The 19,306-nt window shown below is 52.2% G+C and overlaps 2 protein-coding genes and 1 non-coding gene across 3 annotated transcripts; 2 read left to right on the top strand and 1 right to left on the bottom strand.

Moving 5' to 3' along the window:
• The first annotated feature begins 2,561 nt into the window (after positions 1-2,561).
• On the top strand, positions 2,562-10,057 carry SHD (Src homology 2 domain containing transforming protein D). Its single transcript, XM_081499719.1, has 6 exons — positions 2,562-3,638; positions 4,874-4,979; positions 5,059-5,247; positions 6,693-6,816; positions 8,285-8,404; positions 9,670-10,057. Exons 1-6 carry the CDS (start codon positions 3,339-3,341, stop codon positions 9,854-9,856), a joined length of 1,026 nt encoding a protein of 341 aa, XP_081355845.1. The 5' UTR covers positions 2,562-3,338; the 3' UTR covers positions 9,857-10,057.
• Positions 10,058-10,772: 715 nt separating this feature from the next.
• On the bottom strand, positions 10,773-18,219 carry TMIGD2 (transmembrane and immunoglobulin domain containing 2). The gene is made up of 5 exons (XM_081499720.1): positions 18,109-18,219; positions 15,325-15,684; positions 11,753-11,782; positions 11,558-11,659; positions 10,773-11,232 (listed from the first exon to the last, which is right to left on the bottom strand). Exons 1-5 carry the CDS (start codon positions 18,152-18,154, stop codon positions 10,883-10,885), a joined length of 888 nt encoding a protein of 295 aa, XP_081355846.1. The 5' UTR covers positions 18,155-18,219; the 3' UTR covers positions 10,773-10,882.
• Positions 12,057-12,129, top strand: TRNAR-CCG (transfer RNA arginine (anticodon CCG)). The gene has a single exon. It is a non-coding gene; the product is annotated as a tRNA-Arg (tRNA).
• Positions 18,220-19,306: the final 1,087 nt, after the last annotated feature.

Raw genomic sequence — 19,306 nt, 5'->3', positions numbered from 1 at the left:
ATTTGGTCATGAAATGAAACATGGGCACGCCATAATTTGGATGAACTTTGAAAACATGATGCTCAGATGAGAGAAGCCAAGACACAAAAGGTCACACAGTGATTCCATTTGTATGAAACGTCCAGAACAGGCAAACCCCAGAGACAGAGAATGGGTTGATGGTTGCCAGGGATTGGGGGGAGGTCTGGGAAGAACCAGAAGTGACCACTAATTGCAGATGGAGATTTCTTTGGGGGGTGATGAAAATATTCTGAAATTACTGATGGTCACACAGCCTTGTGAACATACTAAAAACCCATGGAAATATAGTTTGAGTGGGTAAATTGTAGGGTATGTGAATTATATCTCAAAATCTTTAAAGCACCCAAAACAGTGTGAGGCAGTAAGCGCTAACAGTGGCTGGCTGTTGTCCCATTTCACAGACAGGAAAACAAAGTCAGGTCACTTAACGTGAGGTCACATGGGCTGGGATTCCAGAAACAGAGCGTCACCGACCCTGAGAAACCATCTCGCAGGCCCTGAGTGCTGGGGGAAGGGACGTTCCCTCAGCCCAGGACCCCAGACCACCCACCTTCTTGCCTTTGTCCAGACAGTGCCCACCTCCTGGCTTGGCTCCCTTGCTCCCCATTCCCCTAATTAGAAAGGCAAAACCCAAGAGGTTATGTGGCTATTCAAGGTCATACTACCACAGGGTTGTAGGGGCTCTCACCTTCATCCACCTCCTCTCGCTCCTCCCTGAGCCCCCTCCCTGCTCCTGCAGTAGGAGTTGGGGCAGCCCCAGGAGAAGCCGGCTCAAAAGCACAGGGAAGTCAAATGCCGTTTGATTCTGCCTCCAGGGCCCCTAATTGCTATTCCTGACACACACTGTAATTAGAAGGCCCCTTTCAAATATTTATACCTTAGACGTCGTGTATTTATCTGACAGGGAGAGGACTCGGATTTGATGAGATCTGTCAACAGCTCATCCTGGAGCCAGGGAATTGCCTTGCGGCTGACAGAAAACAGGACAATTACCCGCTGTGCTCCCTGGCAGTCCCCAGGGATGCTGCCTCATCACTGAATGCTGAGGGCGGGGTGGGGTGGGGGTTGTGAATGCTCTTTGGGGAGATTGGGGAGGACCGAATTCGACAGGTTTGTGTCCTACGACTCAGAGTCAGCCGAACCAGGAAAGGGAAGGGGAGGGCATCCAGACACCCCTGCTGCTATGAGGGACCTTGCCTTGCTGTCTCTGGACCTCAGTTTTCCCATCTGGAAAATGGGGCTAACAGTGCAGGGGAGATGGAGAATCTCTGACTCCGTGAAGAGACCTGATGGGTGTTGAATGCCACTCCATGCCAGGCCATATCATGGCACCTGGGCAGAACCAAGCTGTGAGGTGTCTCTCCCTTCTCTGTTCCTCCTTGGTTTCCCCACGGCGGGTGAAAAATAAGTCATTCTTTCCTGGCAATCCTTTCCCCCGCTCTCTGAGGGTTTCCTATTAGAAGCCCCATTTTTCAAATCAGGAGACATTGTCCGGGCCCCACTATTCTGAAGGGAGGGGGTGCAGCTCATAGCAGTGTTAGCTCTGACTGGAGTCTATTTCCCCTCCCCTCCAAGCTGTGGGCACCCACCCACTCTAAGGGGCTTGGAGAAGGGAGCCTGAGGTCCTATCCTTCCTGACCACCCCTCTATGGGGAAAGAAAAAAAATGTGTTTCTTTTGGGACTGGTCGGCAGCTCCCTGGGCTCTCTTACTCCCCCCAAATCCCTCAGTGTCCTCGCCCCCAGACAGCTGCAGCTGCCAAGAGGCAGCCAAACCAGGCGAAAGCCCCCCTCTCATTTCTGCCCCCTCCCTCCCTCTACCCCCAGAAGCCACAAAGGGACAGATGCTGAAGACACACGCCAGGCACTGATACCATCTCCCTTCCCCTGGCTCTGGCCAGCTGTCCCAACCCCCTTCCCCCATCCCGCAATGGGTCCCCTGGGGAGAGGGGGACAGAGGAAAGCCCTCTTGGGGGAGGGGAAGCCAGAATCCCTTCCCTTCTGTCCCCCCTCCCACTTTCTCCGGCGTCGTCGTCAATATCCATTTTAGCCAATGACCTCTGAAACAATTTCCACACTCCCATTCTCCTGGTCAGTTTCGCTGCCAGACCCTGGTTCAATTTCAATCCTCAATAGTGGTCACTCTCACCCCCTCTGCTGGTCAATTTCACCCCTTTTCGCGGTCAAGTCCAGCCCACCTCCCTTTCCCGGTCAATTTCCCCCTCGCCTTCCTCTCGTCTTCCCCAGCTCAGCACCTCTTGCTCTGCAGAGCAAGGTCAGCGCCTGTGAGTTCTCGCCTCCCGCGCTCCTCGCTCGGTCCTGCCAGCCTCGGTCCTCCAGGTCGCTGTCCAGCCGCCGCGGCCTTGGCCCCAGAGACTCCCGCTCCGCATCCCCCCCTCCCTCCGCAGGCAGCGGCTCTCCTCCCTCCCCAGAACAGCTGAAGGTCTCAGTCACCTCGGAGGGGAGCGCAGAGGGAGGGGAGGGGGCGGGGGAAGCCGCGGAGGGGGAGGCGGGGAAGCCTTGACGTCCCTGCCCTGGACCCGGCCCGGGGCTGGTAGGGGCTGGGGCGCCCGCCCGCCCGAGCGCCCCCTCCCCAAAGTCCCACCTCCCGGTCGCGCGCCGGCGGCGGCGGTGAAAGTCTCTCCGAAAGCGTGAAGGGGGATTGGAGGAGATTTTATTTCCCTTTGTGCCAGTGACTGGGGCCGGATCGAGGCGGCGGGGCCGGGGACCCCGGGCTTGGGGCTCCCCCCGGAGCGGCGAGGAGCGCAACAAAGGATGCGCCCCACAGGGGTCACCGTCCCCGCGGCCCAACTTTGCGCGCGGCGCCCGCGCCCCCGGGGAGCCCGCCCGCTGCGCTGAGAACCCAGGCGTCCGGGCTGAGCCAAGGCTGGGGGCATCCGCTGGCGGCGCTGTCCCCGCCCTCGGCTCCCAGGAGGGGGATTCCAGAGCTTCCCGGAGGCGGCGAGTGCCCGCGCTGCCCGCGGAAACTCCGCGCGCTTCCGCGGATGCCCCCGGCTCCGGCCGGACTACCCCGCGCTCGGCGTTCAGGGCCCCGCGCGACGTCCGCTTCCCACGCCGTCCTTCCAGAGCTGGGCTCAGGTGCAGTTTTGCTCCTCCTTTTCCCTCCTTCCTCTTGTCTCCTTCTCCTTTTTCTCCCCTTTTCACCCTCCTCTGAGCCCAGCCAAAGGACACACCTGATCTTTCTCCTCCTTCTTCCCCTCCTACCTTCTCTCTGGGGACCCTGCCGAGAAAGAGGGCCCAGAAAAGGGCATGCGGGTCCTCCTCTGACGTGGCCAGGTTTGGGGTGACACGCGCTCAGATGGCCAAGTGGCTCCGAGACTACCTGAGCTTTGGCGGTCGGAGGCCCCCTCCGCAGCCGCCCACCCCCGACTACAAGGAGAGCGACATCCTGCGGGCCTACCGCGAGCAGAAGGATCTGGACTTTGAAGATCCCTACGAGGACGCCGATAGCCGCCTAGAGCCCGATTCTTCCGCTGGGCCCGGGGACTCCAAGGGCCCTGGAGACGCCAAGTACGACTCTCCAAAGCACCGGCTCATCAAGGTGGAGGCAGTCGACATGGCCAGAGCCAAGGTCTTGCTGGGAAGCCCGGGGGAAGAGGTGCGTGGCTAAGTCCCCTAAGCTGGGTGGGCCCCGGAGACTGGGTGGGGAGGGCCAGGCTGGGACCCCCACCCTGGATTTTGGGGAGCTTGTTTAGGTGTTACCCCAGGGGCAGACCAGAGCACCAGCCCAATTCCCCCAACCCCCCACCTGCTTGGCAGTTTGATGTCTGTCTCCTTTCAATGCACAGGGCTGGTTGCCCGCCTCCCTCTCTCATTGGCTTTGTAACCCTTTCCTCCAGCTTCCTAAGTCCCCCCTTCTGGATCCCTTCCCCCAGCTTCCCTTCCTCTTAGAAGCTGAAGGGATCTTCCTCAAACAGATCTGAGTGAGTCAGTTTCCTATGGGGCACTTCAACATCCTCACCACCGCTCTCCACCCTTCCTCTGTTACACTCTCATTTTACAGAAGTGGAAACTGAGGCTCACAGAAGAAAAGTGACTGGCCCCAGGTCACATGGCTCTAGCTTGTTTAGAACTTGAACCAGACTTGCCGCCAATGCCCATATTTTTTTTTTTTTCCAGTATTTTTCCTAAAGGATCAGAAGGTCCACCATACACCATCAGCAGAGACAGGAAAGACTTCAAGGGGAATTAAGGGAGGCTGTCTGGTAGTGAGGCTTCTCTGGTGGCTCAGATGGTAAAGAATCTGCTTGCAATGCAGGAGATCCAGGTTCAGTCCATGGGTCAGGAAGATCCCCTGGAGAAGGAAATGGCAACCCACTCCAGTATTCTCCAGCTGGAAAATCCCATGGGCAGAGGAGCCTGCCTAGTAGTGGTTAATGGCACAGAGAAAGGTGGGAGGAGGCAGGGACTTGGAGAAGCAGACAACCTAGGATCAAACCCTGCCTCTGACTTATCAGCTGTGTGACCCTGAGAAAATCACTTGCCCTGTATGTGCCTTGGTTTCCTTATCTGTAAAATGGGGATAAAGTACATACTGAGTGTTGGTACTACCAGTAAATATATTTGAAGTCTTTCGGCACAGTACTGGCACCTGATAAACATTAAAATGATTGAAGGAGGGAGGTAGGGGTCAGAGGAAGAGAGCAAGGGATGATCTACTTGCAAACACTTGTGGGTGGAAAAAAAACTGCTTGCTTGGATGGGGTGTGTCAGATAGATCAGAGACAGCAGGCAAGAGGTGTACTGTACCCATACTGCACACAGCATGGGTACCCAGAGCTAGGCTTGGTCCCCCTGAGTCCTTGACCCCCTCTCTTGCCTTTCTGTGTCCAGTCGAAAGTCGACACCGAGTACTCGGACCCCTTTGATGCCCAGCCCCATCCACTACCCCCAGATGATGGCTACATGGAGCCCTATGATGCCCAGCGGGTCATGAGTGGTGAGTGACCAAGGCTTGGAGGGAAGGTGACAGGCTCCCAGGTGGGAGTGGGAGCTGACCAGTGTCCTCGGCCTCCCAGAACTGCCATGCAAGAGAGTGCAGCTGTATGACACCCCCTATGAGGAGCAGGACGAAGAACTGGGAGATGGGCCCCCTTCAGGGAGGAAACCTCGACAGAGTCGGCTACCCCAGGAGGATGAGCGGCCAGCAGATGAGTATGACCAGCCCTGGGAGTGGAAGAAAGACCATATCTCCAAGGCATTTGCAGGTGCTTCTCTTACCCTGACTTCTAAAGACCTGTGTCCCTCTATTTTCTGCTCTTGTCATATCCCTTGTTTCACCTAACAAAGTAAACCTCCCTCGCTTGTCACTTTGGTAGTTTGCTAATTCTCACTCAAGTGTGAATGACTGATAGTCATAAGTTTATCTTTCCAGGAGAACCTGTATCTTCCTTGGGAACTGAAACCCCTTTAATTAATTTATTTTATTTTTATTTTATCTTATTTTATTGACCATGCCATAAGGCTTGCAGGACCTTAGTCCCCTGACCAGGGATTGAACCCAGGCCTTTGGCAGTGAAAGCATGAAGCCTTAACCACTGGACTGCCAGGGAATTCCCTTAAACCTCTTTTCAAATGCAATGGAATCTACTCATTCTGCTCACTATAGTGCAGGAATAGGCTATGGTGTCAGGACTAGATCTGGGTTTGTGTCTCTTATGTGGGCAAATGACTTTATCTCCCTGAGTCTCAGTTCTCTAACTTGTACCTATTGAGTAGGGCACTTGTAAACTGAGTGCTAAAGTACTCAATTACACAGGAGCTTTGGGGAAGAGAGTAGCATTTCTTAGAGTCAGTTCCCGAGTTGGGTAAGCTTGGACAAGTCTTTGAACCTCAGTTTCCTCTTCTGTACAAAGAGGAATAATAAGGTCACCTAGGGCTTCCCTTGTGGATCAGCTGGTAAAGAATCTGCCTGCAATGTGGGAGACCTGGGTTTGATCCCTGGGTTGGGAAGATCCCCTGGAGAAGGGAAAGGCTACTCACTCCAATATTCTGGCCTGGAGTATTCCATGGACTGTATAGCGTCCATGGACACGACTGAGGGACTTCCACTTTTCACTTTCAAGGTCACCTTTAAGAAATAAAATAACTTGGTCCAGGAAGAGTTGTGCGAACGCAAATCTGCCCAAGAAGTTGTATAATTGTGAGGGAAATTAGAGCTAGTGCCTCAATCTACCAGTCTGTATATTGAGGGCAGTTGTCTAGTTCTGGGCTTTCCTGGTGGCTTAGACGGCAAAGAATCTGCCTGTAATGCAGGAGACCCAGCTTTGATCCCTGGTCGGGAAGATCCTCTGGAGAAGAGAATGGCAACCCACCCCAGTATTCTTGCCTGGAGAATTCCAAGGACAGAGGAGCCTGATGGTCTACAGTCCATAGGGATGAAAAGAGTCAGACACGACTGAGCGACTAACACATTCTACATTCTCTATGACTTGGCCAAAATCTCGCGGAACTTCTCACTTGCCCCTCTAGCCATGGCCCCAGCTCTCTGATTTATCATTCAGGGAGCTGGCCTCCCTTCCATACCACCAGATTCAGGAATGACCACACCCCTTTCTTCTGAAGGCTAATTGGTTGCTCTTGTACCACCACCCCCCCACCCTCTTGAGATAGGCGGGACTTAACCATTTTCTCTTTGAACCTTCTCCTCCAGTTCAGTTTGACAGTCCAGAGTGGGAAAGAACCTCGGGCTCAGCCAAGGAGCTCCGGAGACCCCCGCCCAGAAGCCCCCAGCCTGCAGAGCGCGTGGACCCGGCCCTGCCCCTGGAAAAACAGCCGTAAGTGAGGAAGCTGAAGATAGAAGAGCCGGGTTGAATACCTCCCTGCCCCATACTAGTCACAGATTCCTCGGACCAGGGGGGCTGGAGGAACTTGGATTCACTCATTCACTTCATTCATGTCTTCAACTAATCTTCAATGGGGTGACAGCACCTGCTGTGGGCTAGACACCCAGCTCGGTGCAAGGCAAAATCAGGTGTCTCCAACTCCCTCTGGCATCAGATTCTGGGTTCAAATCCCTTCTCTGTAAGTTTTGGCTCCGTGACCTTGAGCAAATCACTCAACCTCTCTGAAGCTTGGGCTCAACACTTCCAAGAGAGTGCCTGCCTCACAAAAAAATAGGGATTTCCTCCCTTTCCTTGGGTGGGGTTTATAAGCCTGAGAGTGAAGAGACAAAAATCATTCTCACCCCCAAGAGATCTTGCGGTGAAAGTGAGAGGATCAGGATTTTGAAGGGGTTCCAACTTTAGGATGGAATGAAGCTCACAAGCTGTGAAAGTCTGGGTCTTCTGTGTTCCCCTAGCCTAGATGGTCCTCAAAGAACTCCCTGAGTCCTGAGAGCCCAGCCCTGTGAGTACCAGGGTGTGTTTAGCACAGCCATTCCCAAAACTCTTAGGTGAGTGGTACAGAACTACCTAATTAACACAAGCATGGGGTATTTTCTTTCAATACAAACAACTTCTTGGTGCTTATTGGTCTTTGACACTTTGCTCCCGCTGTTAACCTCTCTTTGAGCACATTAAAGAAAAATATTATGTAAAGAATGTACAGGTAGGTGGGGATATGTTGCTGTTGTTCATATGCAAAGTTGTGTCTGACTCTTTGTGACCCCATGGACTGCAGCACTCCAGGCTTCCCTGTCCTGCACCATCTCCCAGAGTTTGCCCAAGTTCATGTCCATTGAATCAGTGATGCCATCCAACCATCTCATCCTCTGTCGTCCCCTTCTCCTCCCGCCCTCAATCTTTCCCAGCATCAGGGTCTTTTCCAATGAGCCAGCTGTTCGCATCAGGTGGCCAAAGTATTGGAACTTCAGCTCAGCATCAGTCCTTCCAAAGAGTATTCAGGGTTGATTTCCTTTAGCATTGACTGGTTTGATCTTGCTGTCCAAGGGACACTCAAGAGATACAGGATGCAGCAAACCTCAAGAAAGTGACGTGCAAGTGATTCAAGTTGGAGGGAGGGGTTGAGGACACCTGGGCACTCAGCTGAGGGAGGCTGCAAAGACCAAAGTCAAGGGTACATGTTGAATTGGAGGGAGCAGCTCCAGGTGGACCTGGGTTTACCTGCCTCCCAGAGAGACCGTTGTTTGCCTGAAAACCAAGTTTCTCTTGAGAAATCCAAGGGAATTTGTCTCCCTTGTTTGCCTGGATGTCACAAGTCCTTGAATGAGCTGTGCCTGCATCCAGGCCCAGGATGTGTTGGAAGGGGGATCGCCTTCAGGAGACATCTGTCCCCACCCTCTAGGTGGTTCCACGGCCTGCTGAGCCGGGCAGATGCCGAGAACCTCCTGTCGCTCTGCAAGGAAGGCAGCTACCTTGTGCGGCTCAGTGAGACCAGCCCCCAAGACTGCTCCCTGTCCCTCAGGTGAGACCCCAATCCTCTGGAGGGACAGAGGGTCACAGGACTGCATGCCTTCGACTGTCAAGCTTTTGACTGAATTCAGCTGGAGAAGAGGAGTGTGGCTCCAGGAGCCAATGGGCGGGATTTCCAGGGAGAATGGACAGAGCTTTCAGGCCAGTGAGTGGGGCTTATGGGAGCTGCGGACAGAGCTTCTAGGTCAGAAGACGGGGCTTCCAGAGAGGCTACCGGCTTGGTTCCGACTTAGAATGAGCTCCCTGTCACTGGAGGTATGCAATAAAATAGAGAGGAAGCCATACAGTAAATCTAGAACTTCAGTGAGATGAGGAACTAGGTGTCCAAGTTTCCTCTGGACTCCTCCCAGGTTTAAAAATATATCCATTTGTGTCAATCCAGGGCCAAAATCTCAGTGGCCCTGTAGATGTTTGAGTTTGATACCCTGGTTCTACGTGCTTCTCTGCCTAAGATTCTAAGTGTGTCTGATTACAAAACACTCCTAAGATTCTACCAGGTTTCTGAGTGTCAGATTCCTAAAAGATCAAGATTGAAGAGGGTTTGGAAGTAGGTTCATATCCTGCCTCTGCCACTTCCTAGCTGTGTGACTTCAGCTAAATCATTCAACCTCTCTGGGCCTCGGTTTCCTCATCTGTGAAACAAAGACAATAATAGCATCCAGTTCATTGTAATACTATGATTAAAAGAGGGGGGAAAAGTGAAAAAGTGTTGAGAAGAATGCCTAGGAAACAGGAAGCACTCAATTCATACTAATGATGGTCATAGAGTCATTTCCAGGTTCTATGTCATTCACCTACCTGAGATGTAAAGGAAAGGGACCCTAGGGAATTCCCTGGCAGTCCAGTGGTTAGGACTCCATGGGTGAGGGTACAATCAGGGAACTAAGATGCTGCAAGCCTCATGGAAAAGCCAAAAGCAAAAAAAAGGGGGGAGGGTGGGGGGGTCCCTTGATTGAGGGTAACCAGGATGAGTAGCACAAGGGGTCAGGAGGTTTGGAGAGAAAGTGCCTTCTGTGTTCTTGGGGAGGGACCTCCGACTGGGAGGAACTCCACCCTGTCTTCACAGGGGACAAGCACAGAAGGCATCCCACAGTGTGGAACGAGTCAACAGCTTGATGCCAACTGGCTGTTAACCAGAAATATTTGGGGATGCCAGGCTCGGGTTCCTGGGGCCCTCCAGGGGTTGGCTTTAGGGTTGGAGAGTGTGGGCGGGCCTGAAGTGCTGGGTACCCCTTCTGACCTGACCCCTGTCCCCAGGAGCAGCCAGGGCTTCCTGCACCTGAAGTTCGCGCGCACCAGAGAGAACCAGTTCGTGTTGGGTCAGCACAGCGGCCCTTTCCCCAGTGTGCCAGAGCTGGTGCTCCATTATAGCTCCCGCCCACTGCCTGTGCAGGGTGCCGAGCATCTGGCCCTCCTGTACCCGGTGGTCTCACAGACCCCCTGACCTGGAGCCTCAGCCCTATACCCTGGGTTGTGAGGCCCCAGATCACTGGCTGCAAACATTGGAGGTCTTTCCAGTCCCAGGGGAGGCTGGATGGAGAGACCTCTGCTCCTCCAGGCCCTGCTCGGCCCCCTTCTGGGTTCTAGGGACCAGAACTGTGTCTGGAACTCCTCCTCTGGCCTGGAAAATAAATAAGTTATTGTGTATTTCGAGTGTTCTTTCTGGGAGGGGGGAGCTCACCTCCTGAAGGAAGAGGGGAGGCAGACTCGTGGAGGGGAAGAGTATCCCCAGCTCCATGTTTTGGGGGTGGAGCCGGGGTTAGAGCCTGAATGGCTCACAGGGAGGGACCAACGTTCAGAGAGCTGTTGACAGGCAGGGAGAGAGCGGTATGGAGGCAGATAAAACCTGGAGACAGCAAAGATCGGCTGATTAAAAAGATGGCGAAACCGAGGGGGTGAGGCTCTCAGGCCAACCCTGCCCCCACCCCTCCTTCCTATCCTGGGCCGGTGGCCACGGGCTGATGCTGCTGTGGAAAAAGGACATCTGTCCCCATGGAAACAGCAGACGTGGGGGAGGGGAGACAGGCCCAGCTGGTGTCACTTCAAGGGGACAGTCAGGCAGGAGACCCCGGGGGGCTGACAAATGCCAGGAAGCCCCAATCTCCCTCCCTCACCCCCTAACTCCAAGCCTGCCTGGGGAGGGGGCAGACACCAGTTGGGGAGGGGGCGTGCTTCCAGCTCCAGGCACTGTTTGGAAGTGAGGGACATCACTTCTCTGCTAATTGGACATGACCCTCCAAGGATAAGAGGGGGAAAGCTTTCAAACCCCCTCACCAGAATCGTCCTCCAGGACCGCACCCCCCAGATGACTCCCTAATAGCTCAAATCTCTAGCACCGCCAAATTGCCACGGATACTGGCTTTGCTTTCTTCATGAACTTTTACTGGATGTTCTTGGGACAAGGGAAAGGTCTATCCTCATAAAAACGAGGATGAGGTCTCTAGGATAAACTGCTGAACTCTATGATCCCCTAGGAATAAGTCACATCTTTATATAGTCGCTGGGGGGAGGTATTCTCTGGCTCTCCTGGGGTTCTGATTTCTCCTCCAACTTCAAGAAACCCTCTTGACCTTGGCTGCCCAGAGGAGCCTGGGCCAGGAGAGATTCTGACTGCAGAGATGGGGTGAATGGATCTGGGGCTGGGGCAAGATTTGGGAGCCAGATGCGACTTGGGGGTGGGGCGCTGGGGGAAAGAGATCGAATAGAAGCTTTGGCCCTTCTGATCCTCACTGTCCAGCACCTTCCTTTCCACAGGCCATGCCTCACACTTCCTTGGTGCTCTCCGAGGCCGGTATAGGACGTTGCTGTAGAGTGGACTGCCTGCATTGGGGGGTGGGGTGGGAGATGACACCAAGAGGGGACAGTCATTTAAGAGAGCCTGGTCCTCTCCAGCCCACTTTCTGGGGGCTTTTGTCTATGTCCCTGAAAAAACACGGGTGTAGGGGCCAGCCTTCCCCATCCATTCCCCTTCTCTGCACCCCAGCCTCACCCTCCCTCCTTCCAAAAGGAGCAGGTATCAAAGTCGGAAGGGGATGCGTTCCCTCCTAGTCAAACAGCTGCAGTTCCAGCTTTCGCCACGAGGGGCGCGATCGCCAGGGGATGGCGGTGCTCTTGGGAACCTTCCGCCCTCTGCGCGGTTCCTTACCTGAATCCCGGTTCTGGCAGCGGCGGCGGCCCCAGATCCCGGCGCCCAGAGCGAAAGCGGCCACTGCCACGGTCCCCGTCACCAGCGGCGCCAAGTAGAGCCCTGGAATGGGAGAGGGGATGGGGGGCGGGCTGATGGGGGGCGGGGCCGAGGGGCGGGGCGGAGCTGAAGGAGGGTCAGGTAGACGGAGCTCACCTGAGAAGCTCTGGTCCTGTAGCCAGCCATCTGCAGAGAAGAAACCTACGTCTCAGAGGAGCTCACCTTTGAGTTCAGCATCCTACACCCCTTTAGGGTAAGAGCCCTTCTACCCTGTGTGGGACCTCAGGGTTCTTTCATTTGCCATGCTGTGAGTTCAGGCAAGTATTTGCTCTAAATCTGTTTCCTCTTCTGAAAAATGAGACTAAGCATGCCTATCTTGCTGTGTTATTGTGAATACATTCCAGATCCTGTAATAAACTCTTTAGATATAATCACTTTAAAGTCATATAATCTGGGGACTTCCCTGGTGGTCCAGTGGTTAAGACTCTGAACTCCGAATGCAGGGGGCCTATGTTCGATCCCTGGTCAGGGAACTAGATTCCACATGCCAGAACTAAGAGTTCACATGCTAAAACAAAGATTCTGCATACTGCAACTAAGACCTGGCACAGGAAAATAAATACATATTTTAAATAAATAAATAAATTCACCTAGTCTGATGAGAAAGCACTATTAGCTGAATTTTGATAACTAAGGAAACAGGCACAAAAGAGTCAAGTCACTTGCATAAGGTCACAGAGCAAGTGAATAGCAGAGTGGGGATGTGCTTTCAGGTCTGTGTAATTGACAGGAACCCCAGCCAAGGCGCTTTCTCCTGTGACCAAGACAAGACCCAGAGTGCCCAGCCCCTTCATCTTGCAGATTCTGAAGTTGGCAGTGATCCCCGGGTATGGGGGCAGGGGTGGGTTTCCGATGGGGAAGCCAGCTGTGCAGAGCTGAATCCGTGCCGACCCACCCTCGCTCCCTCACAGCTGCCAACAACTCTCAGCCTGGTGCCTCCGCTACCCCTCCTTTGCTAATTGGTAACTGGCCCCCTTTTCCCTGGGAGCCGGGGGTGGGTCGGGGGGCGGCGGGGCGGCCATAACACATCGCCCTGGAGTCAGGCAGTGGGCGGATCCTGCCAGCTGGAGAGAAATGGGCATCTCTCAGAGCTAGGAGTCTGGATGGTGCTTCATTTTGCCTGATAGGAGCCAGGCAGGTGCCCAAGGCCCTGAGGAACAGAGGAGAGAGCAAGACCGCAACGGGTCAACTTGCAAACTATGCAGGGTTTGGCCCTTATGTGGGTGTCAGGGAGAGTTGGGGAAATGCGTGAGTGGGGCTCTGGAGAAAGCTGCCTGCATCCCAGCTTGTGTGGGTGGCTGGACGTGTCTTGGCCCTGGCTGGGCCTTAGCTTTATTCTCTGTGAAAGGAGGCTGCTGGCTAAGCTGATCTGGAAAGTTCCTTCCAGCCTTGAGAGTCAATGGTTTTCTTTTTTGTCTGTTTGTTTGGTGTGTGTGTGTGTTTTATTTTTGGCCCTGTGGAATTGAAGCCGTGCCCCCTGCAGTGGAAGCATGGAGTCCTAACCACTGGACCACCGCAGGGAAGTCCCGACAGTCAGTGGCTTTCAATTCTAGATCCTGGAATTCTAGAATTTTCTCCTCTTACATACTCTGTGATGGCAAAAGGCTAAGAGTTTGTCTATTTAAAGTATTTCAGATACAATTCTAAGATTCTAGAATCTTCCATGCCTTTGTTTCAGTGTTTCTCAACCTTTTTTCATTATCACTCCCCTAAGAAGGCTTTTTAAGAACCTTCATTTGTTCCCTCATGAAATGTTAATACCACAGATATGCTATAAATCTGTTTGTGGGCTATCTGCACATCTCTGCTTTATACATAAAAGGGTAAGATTTTCTTTACTCCCAAGAACCAATGTTTACCTTCTTAGGAGTGACAGTCCCCATGGATAACATATGCTGTAATGCTCAGAGCTCAGAATTTATGCCCCTAGGATTCTCAAACTGCAAGATTCTGCTTTATGGTTTGAGATTCTAGAATTGTTTTAGGTACAATAGAACTGTGTCCGTATGTTGACCAAAAGACAAGTTCTAGGGACTTCCCTGATGGTCCAGTGGTTAAAACTCCATGTTTCCAATGCAGGAGGTGTGGGTTTGATCCCTGATTGGCGAACTAAGATCCCACATGCCCCACAGTGCAACCAAAAAAAATATTTAAAAAAAGACAAGTTCTAGATTGTTCATAGCAGTCTTATTTATAATAGCCAAAACCCAGAAGTTGCCAAAATAGCCATCAGTGGGAAATTGGACTGATCAGTGGTGATGGAGGGGACACTACAGAAAAGGAAAAGGATGAGCCATTGGTCCCCACACCAACACAGAGGAGTCTTACAGACAGAGTGTTGAGTGAAAGATGTCGGACACAGAATGCACTCTATGATTTCATTTAAGTAAAACAGGAAGCCAGTTAAAATAGATTTGTGCTGCTATAAGTCAGAATAGTGGGGGGAGGTGAGGATGGTGTTTATAAGGAGGCATATATGTGTGTTGAGCGGGGTGGTGAGTACCCAAGTGTGTGCCGGTTGTAAGAATCCATTGCTATGATTTGTGTTGTTGTTGTTATTTAGCCAATAAGTCATGTCCGATTTTTTTGCAACCCCGTGGACTATAGCCTATCAGTCTCCCCTCTCCATGGATTTCCCAGGCAAGAATACTGGAGTGGGTTGCCATTTCCTTCTCCAGGGGGATCTCCCCAAGCCAGAGATCTCCTGCATCACAGGCAGATTCTTTACTACTGAGCCACCAGCGAAGCCTATGATTTGTATACATCCCTCCAAAATTCATATGTTGAGTCCTAACCTCTAATATGATGGTAATGAGAAGTCAGGGCCTTTGGGGGGTAATTAGGTAATGAAGGTAGAGCCTTAATGAGTGGGATCAGTGCTCTTATGGTGGTCTGTCCAGTGGTTAAGACTCTGCCCTTCCAAGGCAGGCAGTGCAGGTTCAGTCCCTGGTTGCTGAACTAAAATCCCACATGCAGTGTGGCACAGCATCCCTCAATAAAAGGAACACTAAAGAGCTCCCCAGCCCCCTCTGCTACATGAGGACACAGCTAGAAGGTGCAGGCTATGAACCAGAAAGAGGGTTCTCACCAGAGCACAACCTTGCTGGCACTTTGATCTTGGATTTCCAATCTCTAGAATTCTGAGAAATAAATATGTGGTTTATAAGCCACCCAGTCTGTAGTGTTTTATCAGTGATCTAACAGACTAAGATATCCATCAGCTGGCCATGTTCGGCATGTGCATTTCTCTGTATGGAGGATATTCTTGAATAACACAGTTTATGGAACTGTTTTGAATTAGAATCCAGAATTATGTATATTCAAGAGAGTTTATGATTGTGATATACTGGAGCAGGGCTCAGTAACTACAGCCTGTGAGTCAAATTCAGCCCTCTGTTTTCTTTTTTCAAATAAAATTTTATTGGCATCCAGGCCCGCCCATTCCCTTAAGCATGTCTATGGAGACTTTCACATTATAACAGAAGAGTGGAGTCATCACAACAGAAACTGTCTAGTCTGCAAAATTCTTGCATCTGCAGACTGTTTCTAGGAATCTGATTTAGAGAATTTAGTTGCTAGGAGTTTGAAGTTCTAGAAGGTTAAGATTTCTATAAGTTCCAAGTCCTCCCTGGCTTACACCCCTGCCCCCAACCCCCATGCTGTCATACCTGTCTCCACGAGGAGCTGCGTCCCGTTGCCCTGGGCCTCCTCCCAATCAGGGATCTCCACGGTCGCCCCACACACATAGAGTCCACTGTCATTGAGGCTCACGTGGTTCAGGTTCAGGGTGAGGCTGCCAGGTGGCCGCCAGGAGAGCCATCCCTGAGGCCCACAGACATCCTTGCTCAGACTGCCATTGATGATGTGTGCCTGGCAGAAGATGTCAAGGTCCTTGATCCACTCGACATGGAGCCGCTCCCAGGCCTGGGCCTGCACCACCTGGCAGGCCAAAGTCACCTGGCTGTCCTGTCTCACCTGCAACAACTTGGGTGCCTGCTGCACAGTCAGGCCTGTGGCTCCTTGCAAGACTGGGGGAAAGAAGAAGTGAGTGAGACCTTCTTAAGTGTGTGTGTGTGTGTGAGTGTGTATGTATGTGTGTGACTTACTTCCCTAGCCAGCCCACAGGAATAAGGCAGTGAGAGCCTGAAAGCTTACTGTCTGTGTGATCTTTACAAGGTCATTTCTTGCTAAGTCTCCATGGCCCCATCTGTGAAATGGGTATAAGTCTCTCAGCACTTGTGAGATTTCAAGGTGAACTCTATGAGATGTCTGGCTCTCAGCCACAGAAGGATTGCCTGGAGTGTGCCAGACCCTGATCTGGACCCTGTGGACACAGACACACAGGTGACTGAGACAGACAAAAGCCCCTACCCTTGTGGAGCTGATGGTCTCGGGGGAGAGACACAGGAAGTCATGAAATGAAAATCACGATGAAGGAAAGGAATGGGGAGTGGCAAGAGATGATAAGGATGAAATGAGAGGGTGTACTTATAGAAGGTGATCAGGGAGGGCCTCTCAGAGGAGGTGACATTTGAGCAGGGATGTGAATAGTAAGATGTGTTCGGGGCTTGCCTGGTGGTACAGTTAAGAATCCACCTGCCAATGCAGGAGACATGGGTTTGATCCCTGGTTGGGGAAAATCACACTGTGGGACATGCTGTGGGACAACTAAGCCCGTGCTCTGCAACAAGAGAAACCACTGCAATAAAAAGCCCAAGCACCTCAACTAGAGAGTAGCCCCTGCTTGCCACAACTAAAGAAAGTCTGAGTGCAGCAGTGAACACCCAGCACAGCCATAAACAAATAAAATAAATCTTAAAAAAAAAAAAAAGTAGTCAGTCGTCCATAAGGAATGGATCATGCAAAGGTCCTGAGGCTAGACTGGGCCTGGTGAGTTGGAGGAACAAGGAAGAGGCCCCCAGGGTTGGAGCAGAGTATACAAAGGGGAGAGAGGGAGGAAGTGGGATCAGAGAAGTCAGCAGGGCATGGCTTTTAGAGACCTGCGGGCTGTGTGGGCAGGGTATGATGGAGGTAGGGAGGTGGGTGGGGGTGGGGAAAAGGGAGCAGTGAGCTTTTCAGTCTAAGCGTGATGGGAAACCGCGGGAGCAGGGAGGAAGTGTGGTCCAGTTAAAGTTTTTAAAAAATCACAGTCATTGCCATGGTGAGAACGGACTGTGATCTTCATGGGGCAGGGATGGTGGGGGCGGTCAGGATGGCCGAGAAACCGGGGTCCAGGAGACCAGTGATGGGACCTAGGCTCTGGAAAAGAAGAGGTCAGAGTCTGAACAGATTTTGAAAGTTGCCCGCAGGAGAACGACAGGACCTGAAATGGTTGCTGTTCCCCTGAAACTGTCACAACACTGTTCATCGGCTATACTCCGACACAAAATAAAAAGTTTAAAAATAAATATTAAAAAAAGAAGAACTGAATTGGGAGGGAGGGAAAGAGAGATAGTGGCAGATTTCCAAGGTTCTTAGGCTGAGGGACTTTGTGAATGGTAGTGACTTTAGGCCAAGATGGGGGACGCTGAGGGCCTTCCTTGGCGGTCCAGTGTTTAAGACTCGAGCTTCCACTGCAGGGGCTGTGTGTTTGATCCCTGATTGGGGAACTAAGTTAATCTCACATGCCACACAGCCAAAAAAAAAGATGGGGGACACCAAGTAGAAGAAGCAGGGCTAGAGGGGAAAGAAAGAGTTTGCTTTTGGCCATGGGAAGTCTGGGGTACCTGTTAGATGCCCCCCAGAAGGGGTGAGTTGCTGTCAAGTTGCTGGTATTTGGGGTGCAGTTTCAGCTGACCCTAAAGAGAGGAGATGCAGGGAAGAGTATTCCAGGCAGAGGGAAAGGAAGGTGCAAAGGTCCAGAGGTAGGATCAAGCTCGATGTGTTGGGATAAAAAAAGAAAAAAGAAAGCGGAGTCAGCAGACTGGCCACAGGGGGGAGAGAGGGAATGCAGAGGAGCACAGAGAATAGAGAGGCCAGCAGAGCTAGGTCATACAAGGCTCGTAGGCAGGTCCCAGTGTGAATTTTATCCTAAGGCTCCCTCTTTGGATTTTTGCTAGAACGGTTCAACCCTTGTGGGCTCCCCTGGGAGCCCAGATGGCAAAGAATCTGCCTGCAATGCAGGAGACACAGGTTCAATCCCTGGGTGGGGAAGATCCCCTGGAGAAGGAAATGGCAACCCATTCCAGTATTCTTGCCTGGAGAATTCCACGGGCAGAGGAGCCTGGCAGGCTACAGCTCATGGGTTGCAAAGAGTTGGACTCTACTGAGCAACTAACACACACACAGAGTTCAACCCTTGTAAAGTTCTGAATATCAGGGAGAGAGACAGGGTGTATTTGACAGAGCGGAAAGACTAAGGTTTCGAGGGGGCTCTGAACAGGAGGGGCAGGCAGCTGGAGTGACAAGACACAACAGGATGGGGGCCAAGGGGGGGAGATTCAGATACTCACCCCAGAACTGCACCAGGAGGACCAGCACTGTGCCTGGGGAGCCCATTCCTGGCCCATCAGGCCCCTCTCTCCCAGCTGGCGCCCCGCCACCCCTTTCTCCTCCCGTGTGACAGACTTCCTGCCACAGAAGCATAGGTGACACTCCGCCCCCACCATAGAGGCATAAGTGACACCCAGGCCAGCCGGCAGACGTCCGGTGGCCACTACTGCTGGGGCTCCACTTCCTGTCACTTGTGCCTCAGTTTCCCCTTTTTTTTTTTCAAGGCAAAAGGCAATGCATGTATGTGATGGAGATAAAGTGAGTGAAAATCTTCCTAAAAGACTACAGAGGGACTTCCCTGGCCGTCCGGAGGTTAAGACTCGGCCTTCCAATGCAGGGGGTGAGGGTTCAGTCCCTGGTTGGGGACCTAAGATCCCACATGCCTGAGAAACCAAAACATAAAACAGAAACAATATATTTTTTTAAATATACATTTAAAAATTGTATTTGTTTATTTATCTTTGGTTGTACTGGGTCTTCATTGCTGCGTGTGAGCTTCTCATGTTGGGGAGCACGGGCTCTAGGTGCATGGGCTTCAGTAGTTGTGGCCCGTGGGCTCAGTAGTTGTAGCCGTGGGCTTAGTTGCCCTGCGGCATGTGGAATCTTTCCTGACCAGGGATCGAACCCATGTCCCTTGCATTGGCAGGCAGATTCTCAACCACTGGATCACCAGAGAAGTCCAAAACAGAAACAATATTGTTAACAAATTCAATCAAGTATTTAAAAATGGTCCACATCAAAAAAAAAAATCTTAAAAAAAAAAAAGACTTCATAAACATGCCTAGACTGGGGACACATTGCAGGGCAGGTGAGAGAAGGAACAGGGAGGGGAGCAGATGGTACAGACCTGAGCAGGGGACCTAGTGGCAGTGTCTCAGCCTCAATTATTTTGCCCCTAAGATGTCTTCTTTTGGGGTTCAGGGGAAAGGATTTCTGCTAATGGTTTTGAGTCCCGGGGCAGGTAGAGGGGGTTACCTGCCCCTACAGCTGGGAGAAGTTTGCAGGGGGGGTGCTTCATAGTCTCCAGACTTTCTCTCAGCCCTGCACCTATTACCCATCGGCTAGCTGTACCCACCTGGGGAGGAGGAGGCAGACTCCTAGACCTCAATGTCTCACTCCCAACCACAGTGTGACCTCTTTTTTTTTTTTTCAACCAGA

The sequence above is a fragment of the Giraffa tippelskirchi genome, chromosome 6 (genome assembly GCF_054371585.1).
Source record: "Giraffa tippelskirchi isolate mGirTip1 chromosome 6, T2T-mGirTip1v1.2.pri, whole genome shotgun sequence".
NCBI classification, from domain to species: Eukaryota; Metazoa; Chordata; class Mammalia; order Artiodactyla; family Giraffidae; genus Giraffa; species Giraffa tippelskirchi.
This window is presented reverse-complemented; position numbering and strand designations above follow the sequence as displayed.

What these genes read in the sequence shown, in the direction of transcription:
- SHD (XM_081499719.1), top strand. Translation starts at nt 3,339, where the DNA reads ATGGCCAAGTGGCTCCGAGACTACCTGAGCTTTGGCGGTCGGAGGCCC. An exon ending in TGGGAAGCCCGGGGGAAGAG is followed by an intron (nt 3,639 to 4,873) that starts GTGCGTGGCTAA and finishes TTCTGTGTCCAG; the next exon opens with TCGAAAGTCGACACCGAGTA. An exon ending in TGCCCAGCGGGTCATGAGTG is followed by an intron (nt 4,980 to 5,058) that starts GTGAGTGACCAA and finishes TCGGCCTCCCAG; the next exon opens with AACTGCCATGCAAGAGAGTG.
- TMIGD2 (XM_081499720.1), bottom strand. Translation starts at nt 18,154, where the DNA reads ATGGGCTCCCCAGGCACAGTGCTGGTCCTCCTGGTGCAGTTCTGGG. An exon ending in CCTCCTGGTGCAGTTCTGGG is followed by an intron (nt 15,685 to 18,108) that starts GTGAGTATCTGA and finishes TCTTTCCCCCAG; the next exon opens with TCTTGCAAGGAGCCACAGGC. An exon ending in ACAGGACCAGAGCTTCTCAG is followed by an intron (nt 11,660 to 11,752) that starts GTGAGCTCCGTC and finishes CTCCCATTCCAG; the next exon opens with GGCTCTACTTGGCGCCGCTG.